Below are 23,605 nucleotides of genomic sequence, written 5' to 3'. Positions count from 1 at the left end.
ACCTTAACCTTTCACTGTCAGAAACTCAGCATCACTAGACAGCAAATACTATTCATAGAGGTCATTGTGAAGTTACCTGCTTCAATTGCTAAGTACAGTGTGCAGCCACCTTTCCAGCTCACCTCTTCTGGTTTACGTTTGTAGGTGTTCCCACTGAGTGGTATGCCACTCTAGACATGTTGAAGGAAAGCTGTCGTATTGCAAGTAGTGTCAACTGGTCTGATGTGGATCTCTCACAGTTTCAAGGTACCATTTGCAGCCTTGCTAATTGCTCTTGAACTAGTTGTATAGTGAAGCCTTGCTATTAGTGAACTTGACATGGTTAGATTTGATGTCAATAAATCTGACTTTTAGCAATTGAAAGGATAAAGAAAAGAATGTTTTACCTAGAAAGCTTTGCCAAACTACCAGTCTCACAAATGTATTATTATGCTTTGCAGTTTACCATATCTGTGTGTGTCTGCTTGGGCTATGCCATTGTAAAATTGCAGCCACGCCTCTCTGAAAGACTATTTTAGCATTAATGGTTAGTCTAAAATCTGAAAACAAAGGGTCAAATGGCAAGTTTCTGGTGGGTTTCTTTGTTTACGATTCATGAGCCCGTCATGACATTAGATGCTGGAAATGCTCGGAGAATCGTGTGGCATCAAGGCAAATTGATGTAAGTCAGGTTGGCTTACTTCAGTGACTTAGATTGCCAGGCAGAATGCCTTGATTTAAATCACTACATTTCAGTCCAGTTTTTCCTTTGTACTTTGCTACTCTTTTATAAAGCAGTGTGTAAAGGATTGGTCTGATGGCTCTGTGGCAGTGCTGTGCACCTGCCATGAGGAAGAGCCTGAGTTTGATTCCCTGCTCAGGTTGTCTGCTCCTTGGGTTGTTCAGAAGCCCTGGTTGGATTCAGGGCCCACGATTACAATATTTGGGAAGAAGTCCGGGTGCATGTCACCAGCTGAAGACTGTCACTGCAGTGGCTGAGCTAGGTTTGTTAAGGGGGGAATATAAAATTAAAAATAAATGCATGTTCATTGACTAATATAGCACTTAAATATGTTTACAATCGAGCAGAGCCTTTACACAAGCTTTGCTACTTATGTCTTTCTACATAGAAATAACCTTCTAATCCATTTACGGAATATATATGTATATGTTGTATAGCATATTTGAAAATTGTGACTATTTAGCACATAATTAGCTTTAGATTATACCCAGCTGCTTTAAGATGATATATGAATTTACATGCACAAATAGCAGGTTAATTTTTATTTATTTTTTTAAAACAAATCAACCTTTAAATGCAGAGGGGCTGATATTCAAAAAGAGCTGAGTTCTTAAATTTAGGCTTCCAAATTAGGTACTTAAGTTTAGAAAATAGGTGCCTAAATTAAGTACCTAATTTAAAGGCCTACATTTAAGAACTTTCAGCAGAAAATTCACATACATTTAGGATCTTGCCTGTTATTTATTTGCCTAGCTCTGTAAATCAGTGCCAAGCTCCTAACTTTGTTTCCCTGCCCTAACTCCATCCCCGTATCCACCTGCAATTTTGGCTTCTAAATTTAGGAAACTAATGAAACTAGGAGCCTAAATTTAGGCACTCAGCCCTGGTAAATTTTCAAAAGGGCCAATTTAGGAGCCTAGCTCCAAATGTGAGGAGTCTAAACGCTTTGAAAATTGGTCCCAGAGTCTTTACTTGTCTTGCGCCCAAGTCTCACCCCTGCAAAATCAGGTTTCATGCTGCTTATGACCTATTTTTAAGTTAAAACATTTTAAAATTAGATGTTTGGGGTTTGCTTATTTTTAATCTTAAACCTAAAACTCAACCTTTAATCTTAAACCTTAAACTCAAACTTTTGATTGATGCATATGAATTCAGTGCATTTATTTATCTCTTATTTATAATTTTAATAGATTTTATCTTTGGGCTTTCATATATTTTGCTTTAAAAGCAAAATTTGCATTTGATTTTATAAAAACAACTTAGCTATAATTTAAAAAGTTTAAAATTCCTGTATTTTAAAATCATGGATTTTGTTAATCCCGTTACAGTATCCATTTCAATGTGGTTTTGTGCTTGTGAGCACTTTTTAAATTTACTATACTAAAAGTCCAGATTTGCTTGAAGTCAGGGCTTATGTTAATTTTTTAGATGAAGAAAAACCAAGCCTGAAAATCAGATAGCCACTGCTTCTTTTCAGTGTGAATAGGGGATTGTCCCAATCTTTCTCTTCCAGCTTCATTGGGGGGAAAAGAAATTTCTTTTAAGGACAAATTCTTAAGTGCACTCTTCTGCCAGCATAAGTAACATAGTAAATGATAGTGCCCATTTTGGGTGGATGAGTGTAAAACTTCCCAATATGTAAATCTGATCCTGCCACTGGTCTCTGTATCTGGCCTAATCTTATTTATCTGATTTGTATCCAACCCGATTCACTGAGACTCTGGGCAGGTTTACAGTAGCGAAGCAGAAAACTACTTGACTAAAAACCAGTCAATGTAAACAAACATAACACCCTAAATAACACACAATATAAACATTGCGCATCAGGGTTATTGATGATGGATGCTCTATGCAGATTACCCCAGCCTGACATGGCTGCACTGCTATTAGGGTTGTAACTATGTAACCCTATAAGCAATGACTGTCTCTCTTCACTTTGGGCATTAACTCCAAACCTTGCCTAAATCCTGTGAGCCTGAATGGACAACAAACTTGGGCCTGATCTATAGCCTGATTTAGCTTCCTCGTTGTATGCATTGAGCACATTGATCTTGTACAGCACTCATGATATGCTTCAAAGATAACATGTTGTGTTTTACCTGTTTTCCGACAGGCTTGATGGAGAGTATGAGACAGGCAGATCTCAAGAACTGGTCGTTAGATCAGGTTCAGTTTGCAGATCTGTGTTCTTCTCTTAATCAGTTCTTCACACAAACTGGGCTCATCCATTCGCAAGGCAGTGTACAGCCCTCTATCTGCCACAATACCATGCACCCAGCTAAACCTTCCCAGCACATTGCGACAGGTAAAGCTGACTGAAATATACATCATCATATAGATGATGACTTGCATTTTTATATTCAAAACTGTTTATGGAGTAAAACCCATTTTACCTATATAAATTAGCAATTTGAAATTTGCTCTCACTTAAATGCAGATAAAAAGCCATTTGGTGGCTTAGCACACACAAGCTTTTAACCGCATTACCAGGAGGGCGTGTGTGTTTAGACTGGGGTAAGCAAATAATGCCCTGTAGATTGCATTTCCCATAAGCAACGTACCTGAACAGAAAGCAGACCCAGGCTTCCCATGGGGCAAGTTTCTGAGACAGAGCCTGCACGTTCTTTCTCTTTGAGCAGTGGTGCAAAGCCTATGGCTAAAAAATTCCTGCAGACTGGACCGATGCAAGGTGTTAGAAAATTGTTCTTCTCACCCCCAGCCCAGGCAGGAATGGTAGGGACTTCTTCGGACTGGCTTCGCTACTTTTGTTCGCAGGAATCTGTGAACCAATCTTTTCTTACAATACGTTTCATAAGCTGCTGCTAACATGCATTTTGACCTAGTGCTTCTAAATTTCTGTTGTGAATATTTCCAATAGATTGGGTTTCATTGAAGAGTCGTACTTAGAACTCAAAGATAAGATTGAATGGTTAACATTTAATGCAAGGCCTTGGTACTGTTGGCCTGACTTTTTTTTTCTCTGAGGATAAGCAGGATGTGATCTTCTCACAGGTGGGTGATGTCCTCCTGTGAGGGCTTCACATCCTGCGGTTCTCTGAGAGCATCTGTTACAGCTAAGCTGCTTTTGCTTTAGCTCACCGATTTTTGTACAGTGCATTTGGGCAAAAAGAATTTCAGTAAATATGCAGGATAGGTTTAGCAGATAAAGCTAATCTTTATTTAAGGGAGACCAACATTGGTGCACTCAAATGGAAAAGGTGCAACACTTATTTTTTTTTTTTATTTATTTCAATGTCCCATCCTTAGAGCATCCTTAGTGGTAAGAGGTTACTGGGATTAGCCCAGCAAGATGTTTTAGGGTTGTAATTGCTGCTTCTGCAGGGCATCCCTCACTTCCGTTTTTTCAGGGTTGTAACTACCATTCCGCGCACCTCAGGATATGCCAGGTGCTTGTGACTGGGCCACTGTCAGAGACAGGATGCTGGGCTTTGATGTACCTTGGTCTGATCCAGCATAGCAGTTCTTATGTTCCTAATGCTGCTCTGTGCATGTTACCCCATACAAGCAAGTTATCACTGCTAATCCCAGTATTTTATTTCCATCCTCTTACCCCTAAGGATGCTCTGTTTATCCTATACCCTTTTGGGATTAAACAGTGAATAATAGGAGGCTGGTCATGTTCAGTATCTTTGTGGGGTTTTTTTCTTTTCTTCATCTGTGCTGCCATGGTATTGCTGCAGCTTGTGCCACAGTTCTAAATCTTTCAAGAAGATGATTATTTTTTTATTTTAACTCTTATCTCACTTATACAGGAAATTTGTACATAGACTCCAGACAAAACCTTCCTCCTTCGATGATGGGCCCTCCAGGTTACCCTCATATCCCACCACCACTCAGCACCCCCGGACCGACTATTTCAGGTAACTTCTCCCACCTTAGGTCATTTATCCTTCACATGTCCTTTACCTGCAATGAGGCCTGACTGTATCCCTAACTTATTGCATGCTGATTTAGTTTGTAGAATGCTTAGATTGCTGTGCTTAGCAACTCGACAGTACAGGTGACATGGGAAGGACCCAAAAAACACAAAGGAAGGCAATCTATGATAGCCGTCAGGATGAAAAGAAAAGAATAGATGCCTGTAGTCTAAAATTAATCCTTTATTGAAGTGGAGACACAAGGGTAGCCCACTTGTGTCTCCACTTCAATAAAGGATTAATTTTAGACTACAGGCATCTATTCTTTTCTTTTCATCCAGGTGACATGGGAGCCTGACCAGATTGTGCAACATTTTTCATCACAAGTCATAAACTAATTGAATTTTAGCAATTTCACTAAAATAAAGCGTAATGTTGTTGATCAACCTAAAAAAAAATATATTTATATTTTATTTCCTTTTTTTGGACTGACTTAATACTTTGACTAGTTTTTGGGTCAAAGCAAAAAAAGGTTGACTGAATGTACAAGTTAATCACAGATTGCATTACAATGGTATGAAGGTTTGTGGGAGGCTTGGTGGGGGTAGAGTGATGACAAGGTGACCTGATTGAAGGGAGTGTTAGCTCCTGAAAGCTAGATAAGAAATGCATTAAGGTGGTCCATTAAAAAGGTATTTATAAGCATTAAAAACCAATAGAAAAGCTTAGTCCTGCTTTCAGCATGTAAACGTTGCATGTTATGGCTTAGGTGATATCTGACTTGATTTGACTTTGGAACTTGGATATTGCCAGTCATTTATGTGTTAAATTTCCTAGCAGGACATCATGGAGCAATGAACCAGCAGCATATGATGCCATCACCGAACTTCCATATGCGTCGCCCACTTCCTCCCGATGACATTCAAGATGACTTTGATTGGGATTCTATTGTGTAGTGCTTTCCATGAAGAGATTTAAAAAAGAGGAGACAGATGTCGTCTTATTTTCCCTACTTTTAAAGGAAATAAGTGAACATGAATTGGGTAAATAAAAGGAAAAAAAAAGTGAAGATGTCAATTAACTATAAAACTGTTATGACAATTGACTTTGAAGACAATCAAACTATCTAGCAGGAGAGCTTAAATTATCGCTTTTACTTGGCCCTGGAGCAAGTAATGTTGTCTCCCCTGTAAGCTGCCGTAGCTCATAACTGTTGTGTGATTTGGACAGCTTTTTCAGCTTTTTAGCATACGTGTGTTGACTGGTGTTGACCGCAAGTGCCAGACTGCCACCTGGACAGAGCCCCTGTTGTAATGCGTGGGCAGTTGTAATGCGTGATTTAAATCTGAAATCTTTTTCTTAGCTGGATTGTAATGTATCAGGCAAAGTAAACATCTGGGAGTCCTTTTACATTCTCATGCTGTTGTGTTATATCAACAGATGGGCATAATTTGATTTAGGTTCTCTCTCCCTTTGAATAAAGACATCTTCTGGTCATAGGTTTGCTATCCAAGGAGCAGTGCTAATATCCAGTGGCCACTGTAACAGGTATCAGGTCTGTTCTTGCCCATCCATAGTTAGGCTGTTTTTGTCTTCTAAAGGTTTAACCAATAGGACACATTTTTATTTTCAAAGAACTTCTGCTTCTTGTGCTATGATGAGTATCGTAGTTAAGTGTTTGTTTTTTTTTTTTCTACAGTCATAAAGTTGGCAAATTCGATAGCCTACTCCAGTTATTTTGAATTATCTAGGTATAATTTGAATTGGCAATTTTGCAATATTAAGTTGCAGAGTAATTGGTATATAGCAGTGCAGATTACAAAAGTATTTCCCATGGATTGTCAAGGATATTGCTGATTTCACATGACCTGTGTTAGATTGTAAGATTATATGTCAGTTTTTGAACTTCATTTCTGAATTTGCTGTACAAATGATTTGACCTCATAGAAGCTGTGCATAGTTGGAGCTTGAAAACCAATGATTGTATACTTCCATCTGCTAATGTATTTATAATAAAGCAAACTCACTATTTATTCATATTTTCTGTGAATATTAGGCTGAAGCTTAAGTTCCTAAAAACAAAGTGAAGGCATTTGAAAAAACTAAATTATAATTTAATTTTGCTATTGAATTCTTAGAATTCTGTTTTAGAGCGTGCACACTCGAGCCTCCAGGGCTTGCTCAAACAAAAGAATAGTTGCTTAAAAGACAATCAGAAAAGACAATCTATTATTTTGTAACCATTATGTGACTCAAGTCATTTTCTTTCCTGGTTTTTTTTTTTTTTTTCATTCTTACCACGTTGAAAATGTATTTTTTTGTATCATTCAGTGGTATAGATTTAAATCATACAGTGTGATAAAAGAAAAAATATGTGCTCTTCACAGTTGGATGGGGAAGATAAAAAGTCAGATTTCTCCCAACACAAGAATATCGGCATGTTATTGAATTAAAATCTATGCACAGCCATAGGCCTCTTCCTGTCTATTGTGTGCAAGAACTCTTGGCAAATACTTAGTGGCATGTAATGCTCCAACATGTTCAGCTGTTTTAATTTGTGAAAATGCTCATATTAGCATACTAGTTTATACACACAAAATAATTCATGTTTATTTTGTTTGCCCTTTCAATTTGACAGCAAAGAACTGCAAATAAAACTGAATTCTGTAGGTAGCAAAAAGTTTGATCTACATTAAATAGTATTTCTTTCATGGAATACAAAGGGATGAAATTTAAGCCTTTTAGTGCCATAGTCCTATGTGACACATTACCTGGTTTATATTTTCATCAGCTGAAGCATCTAGCTTGCACTGATTTCTGTTGATTTCTTTTGTGGTTTTCTTCTGTGCATGCTTTTTTTTTTTGTTTGTTTGTTTGTTTTTATGTCAGAAAAAAATGGTCCAATCCAAAAAGACATCAGATCTCAAGTACAGGAACACACAAACTACAAATCTCATACTGCAGACTGGCCAATTTGTGATTTAAATGTATGTAAAGTACTTGGTGCAACCCAAATTATGTTTAAAAGATTAGGTTCTGGACAAATAAAAGGACATATGAATTGTAGTATGTACTACATTTAAAAACTAAACTAAGTGATCCCTCTGATTTTTGTTAGCAGAATAAAAGTGGCCTTAGTCAAAAGGTGAGGTTTTAAATTGTGAGTTGAACCTGTGTTCAATGGTGTACCATCTCCTAGCATCCTGAAAATGGCATATTAAACAGCAATGTGCACTTTAACTGGTTTTAAGTAGTAAACAGCACAGCTTAAAGATGAATTTGTGGAGCTTCGATGTAAATCTAATGTTCCACCCATTTTTAGTATTTTAAGTGGATTTTATTTTGCCCAGCTCCATTTCAAATTTCTTAGGCTGTTTTACTGTACTAATTTATAATGCTCAGTACATATGTGTGAAACTATTTTGGATTTAAGCTTTTAGTAATCTAAAAGGTATTACATAATTGCCTATTGCCCCATGAATCATAGAAAGTACTTTCTTCCCTTCCATCCCTCCCCCCCCCCCACCAGTAAAAAGAGATAATTGTTACAGTTGATATAATCCCAATTTTTTGGGGTGCAGTCTGCTTCTGACTGATTAGCTATCCATAATTCTTATGATATGGCTCTGTAAAAAAAATAATACAAAAAAAAAAAATAAAAACACACACAAAAAACAAAAAAAATCATATATTCCCAGAACTACCAGTATGGAGATCTGTCTGGCATCACCGTAATTCTGGCATTTGTGGTATAGTTTATTCTGTGTCAATGTGTTTAAATGTGTTTTTCTGTAAATACTTGTCTTTAAAAATGTCCTCTTTAGGGGTGGGAGGGGAACAGAAGGGGAGGGGGGGCTATTTCAAAAGGAATAGAGTATTTTGATATTGTTCATTCAGAGGGTGATATATGTGTATATATCTATATTGTATATACGTGATGAAAATGCATTGGCTTTTTGTGCGACACTACCTTTTAACTGTACTGCTGTTCTACAGTCAGTGTTTTAATGTTTATACGTTTTTGTTATTGCACGGTTTACTACTTTTGCTCTATGATGAACGGCACAGATATTTGTAACAGTTTAGTGCTGTAAAAATATTCCAAGTGTCATTAGGATTGTTGCTGCCAGACCTGATATGCATGAATGGCACTTAAAAATAAAGAGAACATGTTAACTTCATTCTATTTTTTTAAAGAATTTTTCCTTACATGAGAGCGTGTGTTTTAATTATGAGTGTAATAAGCAAGAGAAGTATGAACTATCATTTTGCTCAGGAAGAATACCATGCTTGTGCCATAAATTCGTGACTTTGTTTCACAATCTTATAAGGCTGTAAGTACTGTATCCTGAAAACTGCATACCGGTGGATGGAAAGGTATTAAGACTGTTTAGTGTTCTAAAAACTCATATTGTATGCTTGTTAGCGTATGATATCGGTAAATATTTTGTTTTAAGAAAAAACTGCAGAAAGGCAATACAGTATATACATTTTCTTTCAAATACAGTTAGCACCTAGCCACAATTATTCTCATCATGAGCTTGCTCTGTGCCTCTGTCTGAACCAAAAATTGTAAATGCTGTTCGTTTTAAAAAGGCATCGCATGGAACAAAATGGATAATGTTCAATACGAGGACTAGATTGGCTTTTTAAAGGACAATAATGTTGTTTGAATCTTTAATATTATAAACCTTTTATAGGCAACAGGGTTTCTGTATGTAGATGAAATCTTACTTTTTTTTCATTTGGATTAGATTTTTACTATTATACAACAAAAGAGAAGAAACTTACCCTTGGAGCAATCTGTTGGTCAAGGGCACCTAGTTATTACTATGGTACTGTTGCAAAAATGTTAAAAGCTCATCTAGCCAAACAGATTGAAATGTATGTAATAATTCACACATTGGTTCATTTATGCTCTCATTTAACCCTTTGAAATCTAGGTTGTCATGAAAATTCCATCAGACCTTCAATTTATCAGTTGTCCATTTATCTTGTAGGCTGCAATGGATTAAGATGTATTGTTCTGTTAAATATGTGGGATATAGTCAATGTTCTAGCCTAAAAGAAACTATTCCTCGGTATTCTATTTCTTCTGCCTTCCCATTTCTTTTCATGGACATACATCACAGGTTTACACTATTTTACTGAGAAATGAGTAAGAAAATGTCAAACTTTTCCATAAATCAATTCCCTGTACGTACCCAGACTCCTGGGGTTTTGCCTTCCTTCCAGCAGATGGAGACAGAGTTTTGCTGACACTGGCATATAACCTAGTGTGCCACCTGCAGTCCCTCAGTATTTCTCTGTCTCCAGCAGATGGCAGCAGTGCAAACATTTTAGAAGATTTGTTATCTGGAGTTCCTCCCAGAAGGTTGGCAGGTCCTGGTGGGGCCAACCCTTCTGGTAACCCTTTTTAATCTCTGTCCTTTTGTTCACTAAGGAGAATACTGATCATGAGGAGATGAACCCAGTCATGGAGGGCTTAAGAGGTCCAACTAACACTTTCCCATTTTATAAGTCTGTAAAAAAGCTGGTGCTCTGGGAGTGGGAAACTCCAGATACCGGACTGAAAGATGGCAGAGCTATGGGTACGTTGTATTTGATGGCGGAGGAAACTTTAGCTTTGTTGCGGATGCCAAAGTTTGATGCCTCAGTTTCAGCTGTCACAAAAGTCTTCCTGTGGCTGGTTCTGCTACGCTTAAGAATATGTAGGACAGGAAGTTGGAGGTCCATCTCAAGAAGGTTTTTGAGGTGTCTGCTCTAGGCATTCGGATTGCGGTGTGCAGCAGTTTCATGCTTCGGGCTGGTTTATGCTGGGTGCAGCGGTTACTGTCTGATAAAACTATGTCAGCGTCAGAGGCCAAGTAGGCAGAGCGGCTGGAAGCCGTGGTGGCCTATGGAGCAGATGCTTTGTATGACCTCATCCGAACTTTCTCCAGGACTGTAATGTTGATGGTCTCGGCCAGGTGGCTCTCTTGGTTGCGGAACTGATCGGCAAACATGGTCTAACTCCCAATTAGGGACGTTGCCCTTCAAGAGGAAGCACTTGTTCAGAGAGGACTTAGAAGTCCTGTGTTCACTAAAGAAGAGCCTGGAGAAGGACCATCTCTACACAACAAGAAACTGGAAGGAAGTGGAATAGACGAAAACCCTTTTACAGTAGAAAATGTATGGGAAGAGCTAAAGAATCTGAAAATGGACAAAGCCATGGGACCTGATGGGATTCATCCAAGGATACTGAGGGAGCTCAGAGATGTGCTGGCGGGTCCGCTGTGTGACCTGTTCAATAGATCCCTAGAAACGGGAGTGGTGCCAAGTGATTGGAGAAGAGCTGTGGTGGTCCCGCTTCACAAGAGTGGGAACAGAGAGGAGGCTAGCAACTACAGACCGGTTAGCCTCTCTTCGGTGGTGGGAAAAGTATTGGAGTCACTGTTGAAAGTGAGAATAGTGAACTATCTACAGTCCGGAGAATTACTGGACCAGAGGCAGCATGGATTCACCAGGGGAAGATCCTGTCAGACAAATCTGATTGACTTTTTTGACTGGGTAACCAAGGAATTGGATCAAGGAAGAGCGCTCGATGTCATCTACTTAGATTTCAGCAAAGCTTTTGATACAGTTCCGCACAGGAGACTGGTGAATAAAACGAGAAGCTTAGGAGTGAGTGCCGAGGTGGTGACGTGGATTGCAAACTGGTTGACGGACAGAAGACAATGTGTGATGGTAAATGGAACTTTTTCTGAAGAGAGCGGTTTTAAGTGGTGTGCCGCAAGGATCGGTGTTGGGGACCGGTCCTGTTCAATATCTTTGTGAGCGACATTGTGGATGGGATAGAAGGTAAGATTTGTCTCTTTGCGGACGACACTAAGATCTGCAACAGAGTGGACACGCCGGAAGGAGTGGAGAGAATGAGACGGGATTTAAGGAAACTGGAAGAGTGGTCGAAGATATGGCAGCTGAGATTCAATGCCAAGAAGTGCAAAGTCATGCATATGGGGAGTGGAAATCCGAATGAACAGTATTCAATGGGGGGAGAAAGGCTGATGGGCACGGAGCAGGAGAGAGACCTTGGGGTTATAGTGTCTAATGATATGAAGTCTGCGAAACAATGCGACAAGGCGATAGCAAAAGCCAGAATAATGCTGGGCTGCATAGAGAGAGGAATATTGAGTAAGAAAAGGGAAGTGATTATCCCCTTGTACAGGTCCTTGGTGAGGCCTCACCTGGAGTACTGTGTTCAGTTCTGGAGACCGTATCTACAAAGAGACAGAGACAAGATTGAAGCGGTACAGAGAAGAGCGACCAGAAAGGTGGAGGGTCTTCATCGGATATCATACGAGGAGAGATTGAAGAATCTAAATATGTACACCCTGGAGGAAAGGAGGAGCAAGGGCGATATGATTCAAACTTTCAGATACTTGAAAAACTTTAATGATCCAAAGACAACGACAAACCTTTTCCGTCGGAAAAAAATCAGCAGAACCAGAGGTCACAAGCTGAGGACCCAAGGAGGAAGACTAAGAACCAATGTCAGGAAGTATTTCTTCACAGAGAGAGTGGTGGATGCCTGGAATGCCCTTCCGGAGGAAGTGGTGAAGTCCAAAACTGTGAAGGTCTTCAAAGGGGCATGGGATAAACACTGTGGATCCATCAGGTCTAGAGGACGTGTATAAAGAGGAGGCAGCAAAACACTGCACGGAGCGGCAGTAGCCACAGAGGCATTCACAGAACGGGATGCCAGTGGCCAGTGGTTGTTGTTCCACCTTCATGGAGCAGAAGGATGGAGGGCTGCCATCTCCAAATTATATTAAACAAAAACAGGGGTGGGTAAGAGTATGTAAAATTAACGGTGAGGTCATAGGCTATAGGTATTACCAATTATTAGACTTATTCAATATTTGTTGATAGTTAATGTGGCTTTCATTGCATACTTCACTTTCAATGCATATCCAGCATAGCTCTCTGCTTAAACGGCAGGGGAGTAGTAAAACTGATACTTCACGCATATCCAGCATAGCTCTCTGCTTCAACGGAAGAGGAGAAGAAAAACTAATACTTCACGCATATCCAACATAGCTCTCTGCTTCAATGGCAGGGGAGAAGAAAAATAACCAATAAGGGCTGAATAACATAGTCTGGGTAGACATATAAGTATGGGTGTAGCTTGCTTATTGTGGCGGTTACTAACACCCTAACTAATCAAGCTTGATAGTTCACTTGGATGCAGCTCCATCACTGCTCTCTACATTAATGGTGGGGGTGAAAGGGAAATAGAACCAAAGGTTACTAAGAGCCAAGAGAAACAGATAAGTATGAGAAAAAAAAGAAGTGTGAAGCTTGCTGGGCAGACCGGATGGGCCGTTTGGTCTTCTTCTGCCATCATTTCTATGTTTCTATGTAAGAAGAGCTGGTAAAGCATCTGGGTGAGAATAAGATACATAAGCTGCTGGAGGATAAACCAAAGGATAGCAAAAGTACCTACTCCTCATGGCCTCACTTCCAGCTGAACTGGTTTTTTCAGCAGAATAGGACTACAGGAGGAGTCTGGAGACAAGGATCTGGCAGGCAGCAGTTTTGGGGCCAGTCCTTTTGAGGTCTAAAGCCGAACAAGGATGGTTCTAGCCAGGGGGCGAGACCAGTCCATTCCTAGGTGCCGGCCGTAGGGAGTCGGTTGAACTCTTCTACGAGTTGGCCAAAATCACAACGGATCAGTGGATCCTAAATGTAATAAGGCATGGTTACGCTTTACAATTTGCTTGCCCGCTAAAGGACATGTTTATAGTGTCTACTTGCACCTTCACAAGCAAACAGGTGGTTCGGGAGACCATTGACTGTTTTCAGATGCTGGGAGCCATTGTACCCGTCCCCATAGGGGAGCGGGGAACGTGAAGGTGCTCCATTTATTTTGTGGTCCCAAAGAAGGAGGGAACCTTCCCACCCGATCTTGGATCTGAAGAGGGTGAATGTGGCTCTGAGTCCCTCGTTTTTGTATGAAGACCCTATATTCAGTAATTGCTGCTGTGCGCAAAGGAGAGTTTTTGGTCTCTAGATTTGACCAAGGCTTACTTACATATAACAATCCGGCTGGATCATCAAAGGTTTCTCCGGTTCATGATTCTCGGGACATTTTTCAGTTTTGCGCTCTGCCCTTCAGTCTGGCAACGGCCCCAAGAACCTTCACCAAGGTGATGGTTGAGGTGATGGCGGCTCTCAGGAAGCAGGGCATCCTGGTTCACCCTTATCTCGATGATTGATTGGCTTATTCAAGCGAAGTCTGAGATCCTTTGCAGTTAAGCAGTGGTTCTGCAGCATCTAAGATCCCTGGGTTGGGTTGTGAATCTGTCTGTCAGCTGATCCCCTTCTCAGGTGTTGGAATTCCTGGGAGTGTGTTTCAATACCAGGATCAAGAGAGTGTTTCTTACCAAAGAGCGGATCGACAGGCTGCACAGTCAGGTTCGCAGCTTGTTAGAAATGGCTATTCCCAGGGTCTGGGATTACCTGCAGGTGCTTAGGTCCATGGCTTCCACATCTGATTTGTTTCCTTGGGCATTTGCTCATGCAGGGTGCATTACTTTCCCGATGGGATCCATTATCTGAGCAGTTTCATCTACTGTTGCCTCTTACGGAAGTAGCCAGATTAAGTCTGTCATGGTGGCTTGGTCACAACCACTTAAGCAGGGGTGTAGTTTTGGAGGTTCTGAACTGGACAGTGGTTACAACCAACACCAGCCTCTCTGGCTGGGGGGGCTGTTTGCCAGGCACAGTTGGCACAGGGCCAGTGGTCACTGGAGGAGGCATCATGACCCATCAATCATCACATTGCAGGTCTTTCTGCCTCTGGTACAAGGATGGCCAGTAAGGATGTTGTCGGACAATGTGAAAATGGTGGCTTACAGCAATCAGCAAGGTGGGACCAAGAGTTGAGCGGTGGCTCAATAGGCCCAAGAGCTAATTCGCTGGGCAGAACAAAATCTGGAGTTATTGGCAGCCTCTCGCATTGCTGGGATAGACAAATGTTCAGGCTGATTTCCTCAGCCATCGGCAGCTAGATCCTGGGGCGTGGGAGTTGTCGCAAGAAGTGATGCGTTGTGATATATTTTTGAACATCGATATATAAAGACAAAATAAATAATAAACATCCTGTTTGGACTTGATGGTGACTCAAATGTCAAGGCCCTGCGCTTCTTCAGGTCATTGGAGGGAACGCGGAGTGGAAGGAGTCGACGCCTTGGTACTCCCATGGCTGCAAGGGGTTCTCCTGTACGTGTCCTGCCATGGCCACTAGTAAGGCCAAGTATTGCGGCTGATAGAGATTTATCCGGAAGAGGTGATTCTGGTGGTGCCGGAGTGGCCTCGCCAGCGCTGGTTTGCGGACTTGATCAATTTCGCAGTGGTCAGTCCACTGCATCTTGCTCATCTTCCCAACCCTCTGCGTCAAGGCCCCTTATTTTCAGATCAGGCAGCTCGCTTCAGTCTCGTGGCTAGGCTTTTGAGAGGAGGCATCTGAGGGGTAAAGGTTATCCTGAGGATGTAGTTTCCACTGTTGCAGGCTAGAAAGACCAACTTCTTTGGCCTATGTCAGTGTGGAGAGACTTTGACTCCTGTGTGCACAGCAGGGAGTTGATCTATTCGAGCATCTGTAGCGCAAATTTTGGCCACCTTGCAGCGGGGGTTAGTGAAGGGTTTGGCCTTCAGTTCCCTCGGGGTCCGGGTGGCGGCTTTGGCTGTCTTAGAGGCAAGATTCAGGGGGCAGCCCTAGCATCACACCCAGATGTGATGTGTTTTCTCCAGGGTGCGAAGCATTTGCGACCTCCAGTACAGAAATTGTCCACCCTGGAGACTTGGTTCTCAAGGGTTTATGTACGGCTCCATTTGAACCGCTTCGACAGGCAACTCTGAAGGATCTTACCTTAAAAGTTGTTTTCTTGGTGGCAATTTGTTCAGCTAGGAGGATTTCAGCGCTACAAGCTTTCATGCAGGGATCCTTTTCTGAGGATTGATGATGGGGGGAGGGGGGTCTCGTTGCATACAGTTCTTTCCTTTCTACCAAAGGGGTGGTATTGGCTTTTCATATGAATCAGTCTGTGGAGCTACTGACTTTTCCGAATCTGGATTTATCTATGCCTCATGCAAGGGAGTTGAGGCTTTTGGATGTAAAAAGGGTCTTGCTGTGCTATCTTAAGGTCACCAGTAGCTTTCAGCTATCAGATCATCTTTTTGTACTATGGAGTGGTGCGAAGAAGAGAAATAAAGCTTCCAAATCCACGATAGCATGGTGGCTAAAAGAGGCAATAGTTTTGGCTTACTCTACTCAGTTGCAGGTGGCATCCTGAGCTGAATGTCGGCAAGTGTCGCCACAAGAGATTTTCAGGGCAGCTACTTGAAAGTCATTGCACATTTTCCCCAGACATCGTCAGGCTATCCAGGCTCCAGAAGCCATGAGTTAGTGAAAGTGTTCTTTGAGCGGGACTCTCGCAGTCCCACCCTGTTTAGGGAAGCTTGGGTACATCCCAGGAGTCTGGACTGATCTGTGGTACTACAGGAATGAAAATTAGCAGGTAAGAACCAATTTTCCTTTATCAATGGAGCGCTGCATGCTCTGGAGCTTTTTTACATGCTCTTAAGCATATGCAGGATGACCCTTGTCATTATTACCATGTGGCACCCCCTCAGTCTGAACACCCCCACTAGCATCAGAAGCATTCGTATTGGTGGACACATAAGAACATAAGTCTTGCCTTACTGGGTCAGACTGAGGATACATCAAGACCAATATCCTATTTCTAACAGTGGCCAATCCAAATCGCAAGAACCGGGCAAGATCCATAGGGGTAGGTAGATTCTAAGCTGCTTATCTGCAACTCTACCTTAATGGTTTATGGATTTTTAACTCCAGGAACTTGTCCAAACAATTTAAAATGCATCTACACTAATAATTTTCACCACATCCTCTGGCAGTGAATTTCAGAGCTTAATTTTATGTTGAGTAAAGAAATATTTTCTCTTGTTTTAAATGTATTACCTAGTAACTTCATTGTGTGTCCTAGTCTTTATACTTTTTGAAAGAGTAAACAACTGATTGTTTACATGTTCCGTTCCATTCATTATTTTATAGACCTCGATCATATCTCCTCTCAGCGGTCTCTTCCCCAAGCCAAAGAATCCTAACCTCTTTAGCCTTTCCTCCTAGCAGAATTGTTCTATTCCCTTTATCATTTTGGTTGCCCTTCTCTGTACCTTTTCTAATTCTGCTATATCTTTCTTGAGATGTGGTGATCAGAACTGCACAGAATACTCAAGATGAGATCACACCATGAAGTGATACAGAGGCATTATGTTATTCTGTTTTAGTCTCCATTCCTTTCCTAATAATCCTTAGCTTTCTATTTGCTTTCTTGGCTGCTGCTGCACAACTGAGCAGGTGATTTCAACATATCAACAATGACACCTAGATCCTTTTCCTGAATGGGGACTTCTAATGTGGAACCTTACATTTGTGTAGCTATGATTTGGTTTATTCTTCTCTTAGTGCATCACTTTGCACTTGTCTACATTAAATTTAATTTGCCATTTGCATGCCCAGTCTACTGATTTTTGCAAGGTCCTTTTGCAATTTCTCACAGTTCTCTTGTGATTTAACAAATTTGAATAATTTTGTTATTGGCAAATTTGATCACATCATTTATTCCCATTTCCAGGTCCCAGAACAGATCCCTGGGGCACGCCACTATTCATCTTTCTCCACTGGGAAGATTTACCAATTAGCCCTACTCTATTTTCATCTTTTAACTACAATAGGACCCTGCCCCCCATCCCATGCCATTTTAATTTCCTAAGAAGTCTGTTACGAGGGACTTTCTGTTCACACCCAGAGCATATCCTGAAGAAGACTAACTTTGGACAAGAAGTTCTGCATAGCTTGTTCACCCAGGAATCCACTCTCCATTTGGTTGGGTTGTCTATAAGCAGTTGTACCACTATACAACCCTCAGTGTGGGACTCCACACATTATGGCTAATTCATGCCTGCTTCTAGTTGGAGAAAGCAAATTTGCTTACCTGTAAAAATAGGGTTCTCTATAGACAGAAGGATGAATTAGCCATACTTAATTCCTGCCTGCCTTCCCATCACAATTCCCACGCCCCAGGATCTAGCTGCTGATGGGCAGGCGTTAATTTCTGAAAGTAAAATGAGCTACACATGAGCAATGTGGGTTTTAAAAAGCTGTGATTTACGTGCTTAGATACCTATGTTCACACCAAAAATGAGTTGGGAAAGTGGGGCATGGACATTCTGGGACGGAGCCAACACGTGCATAATTTTGTATTTTAAAATTGGAAGCCACATAGTGCAGCAGCTTGTTAGCCATGTAAATATACTGCTGCTCCTGATGAGGAGCAAGCCTGTAGATCTTGCATTTTAGAGCTCACAGGGTGAGGGATCTGTGGTCAACTGGGGGGTGTGCAAGATGAAGAACCAGAGGGATCTGAAAGACCTCTGTATGGAATGGGCAAGCTGATGGACTAGTTGGAAGAACTGTGAATGTCCCTCCTTTGAGCATGTTTGAAAATCAGCTAAAGCCGGCAAAGTCCTATGGCAATTACGTGAACTAGGTTTGCTCGAGTAACCTCTTAAAATTAGGCGCATACTTATGCACGGGACTTTGTCAAATGCCTTCTGAAAATCCAAATACACCACATATTCACCCCTTTAAAAAAAAGTAGATTTGTAAAGCAAGACTTCCCTTGGGTAAATCCACGCTGGCTGTTCCAATAAATCAGGTCTGTCTATATGTTCTATATAGGATTTGTTAACTTCTTATCAACTTTTGTTCAGCTATGTCAGCTTTCATTTAATATTTATGTAAGGACTCATCTAGCCGGAATATATGCCTCTTATAGAAAGGATATATAATCATTAGTGAGAGTAGGAAGATAGACCAAACCAAAATGTTTTGTCATTACCATGACTAAACAAGTTTTGCTTTAGTCAACTTTTTTTTTTTTAGAACACCAGCTCCTGAGTAAAGAGTGGATTTATTTTGAGTGACTCTGAGCATCGGCCTTCAGGACCCTGCAGCTATTGCTTCCTCCCTGATGGGACCGAACCAGCTGCATGGTCAGGTCCCAGTGGCTCCCCCTCCATAGTGAGGACAGAGGAGGGGGATTACATTTTACTACTTACAATTTTTAAGCTGCAGTTTTTCCTTACCCTACTTCTTACCCTACAGAGTGGAGATATGTAAATTTGGTATGAAATTCCCAAATTCTAAATTGCTGCTGTAGTTTTACAGTTACAAACTGTAGCCTTTCTTGACTGACATAGTTAAAGACCCAAGTCTTTATATCCTAGAAGAGCACTTTGAGATAGCATAGAGACATTCAACTACTACAAAAGTATCAATAATGCAAAAGTGGCAAAACTTTTTCAGTGTAAGGAATTTTCTAGAGGATGCCATATTATGAGGCTCTAAAGCTAGTGGACTCAGGAATAACATTTACAAACTATTTCTTCGTGGAATAGCATTCCAATAGAGGTGGTGGAGGCAAAAAAAAAAAAGTAACTCAATTTAAAAAAGCCTTGGATAAGCAAAGAAGCCCCCCCTTTGCTTTGGAAATCCAGAGATCAACGGGGGTCTATGACAGTGCACCAGGAAGTAAATTGGGCAGATTGGAAGGCCATCTGTACTTCTGTCTTTCTATTAGCTGACTGCATGCACAGAAAGCTGCTTGGTGGTTGTATCCATCATGAAAGAACTCTGTGATTTGATATTCACTTTATTTCCCTTAAATTGAATTAGAGATTGTATGGAGGTCGTCTTCTCATGTTATCCTAGTAATTGCCTGGCTCACAAGTAAAGTTAATCCCATTTCTGAAAGAAGAAAAATACAGTTAGTGAAGCCTTTATGTACAGTAGGACTTATTCTGTCCTTTATGTTAAATGTTGTGTTTTTATTTTTAATTTTTAGTCCAGCAGTTTCCTTCTCCTTTAGGTTCTGATGGATCAGTGACAATGCTACCTGCGGCCAAGTGGAAGAGCCAGGTTTAATTCCCTAGCCAGGACTTGGGGATTCTGCAGAGGCAGCTTTTATAGTTCACAAATGGAAGAGTGAAAGCCAAAATACAATAGCAATACTTGCTAGCTAAGAGCACATTTGTGCTGGGTTCCAAGAATCATGGTCAGAGGATTGTTGTCATAAGACTGGACAGACTAGATGGGTGGGGAGAGGGGGGGGTTAAAAATGGGAAGAAAAACCTGGGAAATTGTAAATTAAGGAGTCTGAAGTCATAGCCCCATGAGAGCCTATTTCCAAGTGAAAGGGAAGCCCAAATCAGTAGAATGACACTGCTGGGCCAAAAATCCCCTTAGGTTGTAATATATTCTTCTAATCTCGGGCTCTAGTAATTCTAGTTTATTTTTTTCTCTTAGTTTCTTGTCGCTTTTTTAAGTGTTTTGTCAATGTATATACATTTCACTATTTCCAGCAGAATCATCTGTTGGTAAAAGCAACTCGTATATTTCCAAGCCCAACATTTTTTTTTATTTTTTTTTTTGTAATTGTACTTTCAGGAGTAAAAGAAGTAGGGTGGTGATTAACAATGTGGGCAAGCTGACTACTCTCTTCTCAGTATTGTTAACCTTGAGCAATAATATAGGGACTTGGTGTCTACTGTAAAGGAGGGGAAAAGTTTGAGAAAAGAAATCAATATATTTTTATTGGAAAACACATTCAAACAGTAATAGTCCACCATGACGGAAAAATACTGTTTAGCTGGTGACATCACAATCTGTTTTTCTGCACTAGTTCCATGCACCAAAATGATGATGCAGAAGCTTCCTTCTGTATCTTTTTTTTTCATTTCAGAATTTTAAAATATTTTAAAACCATATTAGATAGCAGAAGAATATATTGGCATAACAGCCATGGGAGTTCTCCTCAAGGGTAACAATGTGGTCTATAGTGGAAATTTGCGCTGTCATGATTGAGCGCCTGCTCTCTTAACGCACGCCAATCCACCTCTCCCAGGTGCCCGATATATTTAAATGGGTTGCCACTGTAAAAAGGAGGCGCTAGGGAAAATCTTGCGTCCCTAGAGCCTCCTTGGCATCAGGTACCTAGGAGAGGTGGCTGGCAGCGGGCTAGGAAAATGGATGATCAATTTTACAAGCATCTGTTTTCCTAATCTGTGCACAGCCATGGGCTAGGAAAATGGATGCTTGCTAATTCAACGTCCGTTTTCCTAACCTGCCAGCGACACTTTTTTTAAATTATTTTTTATGGTGGGGCAGGCATTAATTTTTGAGAGTAAAAATGTGTGCGTCTGGTGCACTTTTTTTTTTTTTTTCTTTCATTGGGAGTATTAGCTAATAATCTCATCAACATGAATTTACATGTAATGTGCACTATCTGCTTTGGTCCCGTGTTTTGGATGCACTAATCCCCTCATTGCATGAGGGGTTTGGACACATGTCCAAAACGCACATCAAAGCACCTGTAAAGCTGTACACAGCTTGAGTGTGCATAGAAACAGGGCAAAAAAAGAGACCATATGGCCTCTCTAGCCCACCCATCCATACCAACTCTTCAGTTTTACAATCCATATCACTGCCTAGGAGTTCCTCTGTTTATCCCATGCTTGCTTGAATTCAAATACTGTCCTGATCTCCACTAATGCCACAGGGAGGCTATTCAATGCATTCACTAACCTCTCTGTAAAGAGCTATTTTCATAGATTACCCCGAGTTGACCCCTTTCACCCTAATCCCATGTCCCCTTGTTCAAGAGCCTTCTTTCTGTGTATGGCAACCTTGGAGGTATTTAAATAATGCTATCGTATCTCCCCCTAACCTGCCTTTCTTAGATTGTGGGGACAGACAATCTTTAAAATGAAGACCACTCACCATTTTAGTAGCCAACCAGTTTATATCATTTTGAAGGTGTGGTCTCCAGAATTGTACATAGTATTCAAGTGAGGTCTCACCAGTGACTTATAAGGGGACAATTTTGCCTTTTTTTTTTTTTCCAGCTGACCATTTCCCTGTAAAGCCAAGCATCTTTCTGGCTTTTGCTACTGACTTATCCATTTGTTTGGTCTCCTTACGATCATCAGATATAATCCCCCCCAGATTCTGCTCTTGCGTGCTTAGAAAAGTTTCACCCCATATACTGTAGTTCTCCCTTGGGTATTTTTTGCATCCCAAATGCATGACTACATTTTCTAGCATTAAATCTTAGCTGCCAGACCCTAGACCCATTCCTCAAGCTTCATTAGATCCCTCCCTCATGTTTTTCACTCCTTTCTGGCTGTCTACCTTGTTGCAGATTTTGGTATTATTGGCAAAAAGGCAATCTTTTTGCAATGTCACTCACAAAAATGTTGAAAAGAACCAGTCTAAGGACTGATCCCTGAGGCATATTGCTAGTAGCGCCCTTCTCCTTCGTGTGAGCTGTATTTACTACTGTCCTTTGTCACTTCCCACAACCAGTCTCTAACCCAGCCCATACCAAGGGTACTCTATGTATAAGTTGCCTAGGCAGAACAGAGTCCAAGTCCTTTTTGAAACCTAAGTATGTTACATCTAATGCTCTCCCCATCCAACTCTCCGATCACCCAGTTCTGCTACCTTATGCAATTTTGCTACAGTCTGTGACAGGCATAAAGCCTCCTGTTCACATTTTAGGAGAAAATCTCAAACCAATCTCCATTTACAGCACGCACCAGTGTTGCTTCTGCCACTTCTACCTAGGGCAAGTTGCACATTTCCTATCCCTGTACCCAGGGCTGCTTCCATTAGATGAATTAGGCAGTTGCCTAAAACGCTGACCCTTGAGTGGGGCAAAGGGTAGCAGAATCCTGCCAACCCCGGCCACTAGCGAAGCTTATCCCACCAGAGCTAAAGAGAAATCAGATGCCAGGGGCCACAGGCTGATCCCATCGTAGGGGCAGTTGAAGAGAAAGCAGAGGCCGCTGCCAGTAGGTAAGTGTCAGGTGGTGATGAGAGTGAGGCAGGTACAAGAGCAAAGGTTGCCTAAGATGCCAATTACTCTTGCACTGGCCCTGCCAGTACCTCTGGTTAACCACATTGTAAGATCGATAGGGCAGGGATTCCCCATTCCTGTACATAATTTATTTTCAATATCCTGGTTTAGTCACTGTATAAATACTAAAAAAACAAAACAAAAAAAAAACCCTGCATGTGTGTGTAGATGTGTTTTATATGCTATAGTATTTTATATGCTAATGTATTTGTTGTGTTTTTATGATGTATTTCAATATGAGTCACCCTGGGTCTTTTTTTTTTTTTTGTGGAGGGCAACAAATATAAATCCAGATATATATCCACACACATGAATGTACCTTACCTTGTCTGTCTACTCTATTCTTGTTCTTAATGACGTAACTTGTTTTCTATATTGCATGTAATATTTAGGTGCCATATTAAATGTAGAATCATATAGTTAGATTAATATACAGCTAATGTATTTATTATGTATTTGTTTGCTGCTGATCAGGTTTAAACTAATGGGTATTTAGAGAAGTTTGCTTTCAGGAGAGTAACTGCTGAAATTTTGGGATATTTGTGTTACACATTGCTCTTGCACACCCATCTGTGCAGTTGTGGGATGGTTAATCTGTAACAAAGAGGAAAATTGCCCTGCCCTTCTTTCCTTGTACTCTCCAGCTCTCTCCAGATTGTCCGATCCACTCTCCACTACCCCACACAGAAATTGGGCTCCGCCCCTCTGGCTGTATCCCCAGCTCGATGGCTCCCTCAATAGTCTATCCACTCTCTACTGTCATAGTACACTTACGCTCGGTGTGCGCTCTCTACTACCCCACCCCTCAGTTACACACTTCCTCCACGTCAGTGTTTCCTTGCCCTTGGATAGGTTTTTACTGCTAGTGATTTATAAAATGATTGAGAAGAAGAATCATCATCATGTGTCAAAAATCTAGTGCACAATCAGCACTTAAAGATTGGCCAAGCAGTGGCCAGAAG

General features: G+C 41.0%; 2 protein-coding genes across 13 annotated transcripts in view; one reads left to right on the top strand and one right to left on the bottom strand.

Moving 5' to 3' along the window:
* Positions 1 to 8,780, top strand: part of FOXJ3 (forkhead box J3) — an 84,825-nt gene extending 76,045 nt beyond the window's left edge. For 3 of the 7 annotated variants that reach the window (XM_029578747.1, XM_029578749.1, XM_029578746.1), the window contains 4 exons: positions 145 to 246; positions 2,835 to 3,026; positions 4,495 to 4,602; positions 5,437 to 8,780. In XM_029578747.1, coding sequence (XP_029434607.1) covers positions 145 to 246; positions 2,835 to 3,026; positions 4,495 to 4,602; positions 5,437 to 5,555 — 521 coding nt within the window. In that variant the 3' untranslated portion in view covers positions 5,556 to 8,780. The remainder of the gene's footprint in view (positions 1 to 144; positions 247 to 2,834; positions 3,027 to 4,494; positions 4,603 to 5,436) is intronic. The other 4 variants (XM_029578750.1, XM_029578748.1, XM_029578752.1 and 1 more) reach the window with 3 other exon arrangements.
* Positions 8,781 to 19,361: 10,581 nt separating this feature from the next.
* Positions 19,362 to 23,605, bottom strand: part of TP53TG5 (TP53 target 5) — a 53,202-nt gene continuing 48,958 nt past the window's right edge. For all 6 annotated transcript variants that reach the window (XR_003852824.1, XR_003852825.1, XR_003852823.1 and 3 more), the window contains exon 5: positions 19,362 to 19,474. The gene's annotated coding sequence lies outside the window, so the exon portion shown is untranslated. The remainder of the gene's footprint in view (positions 19,475 to 23,605) is intronic.

This window comes from Rhinatrema bivittatum, chromosome 15, assembly GCF_901001135.1.
Source record: "Rhinatrema bivittatum chromosome 15, aRhiBiv1.1, whole genome shotgun sequence".
NCBI lineage: Eukaryota > Metazoa > Chordata > Amphibia > Gymnophiona > Rhinatrematidae > Rhinatrema > Rhinatrema bivittatum.
Note: the sequence above shows the minus strand (reverse complement) of the source record. Positions and strands in the feature narration are given on the sequence as shown.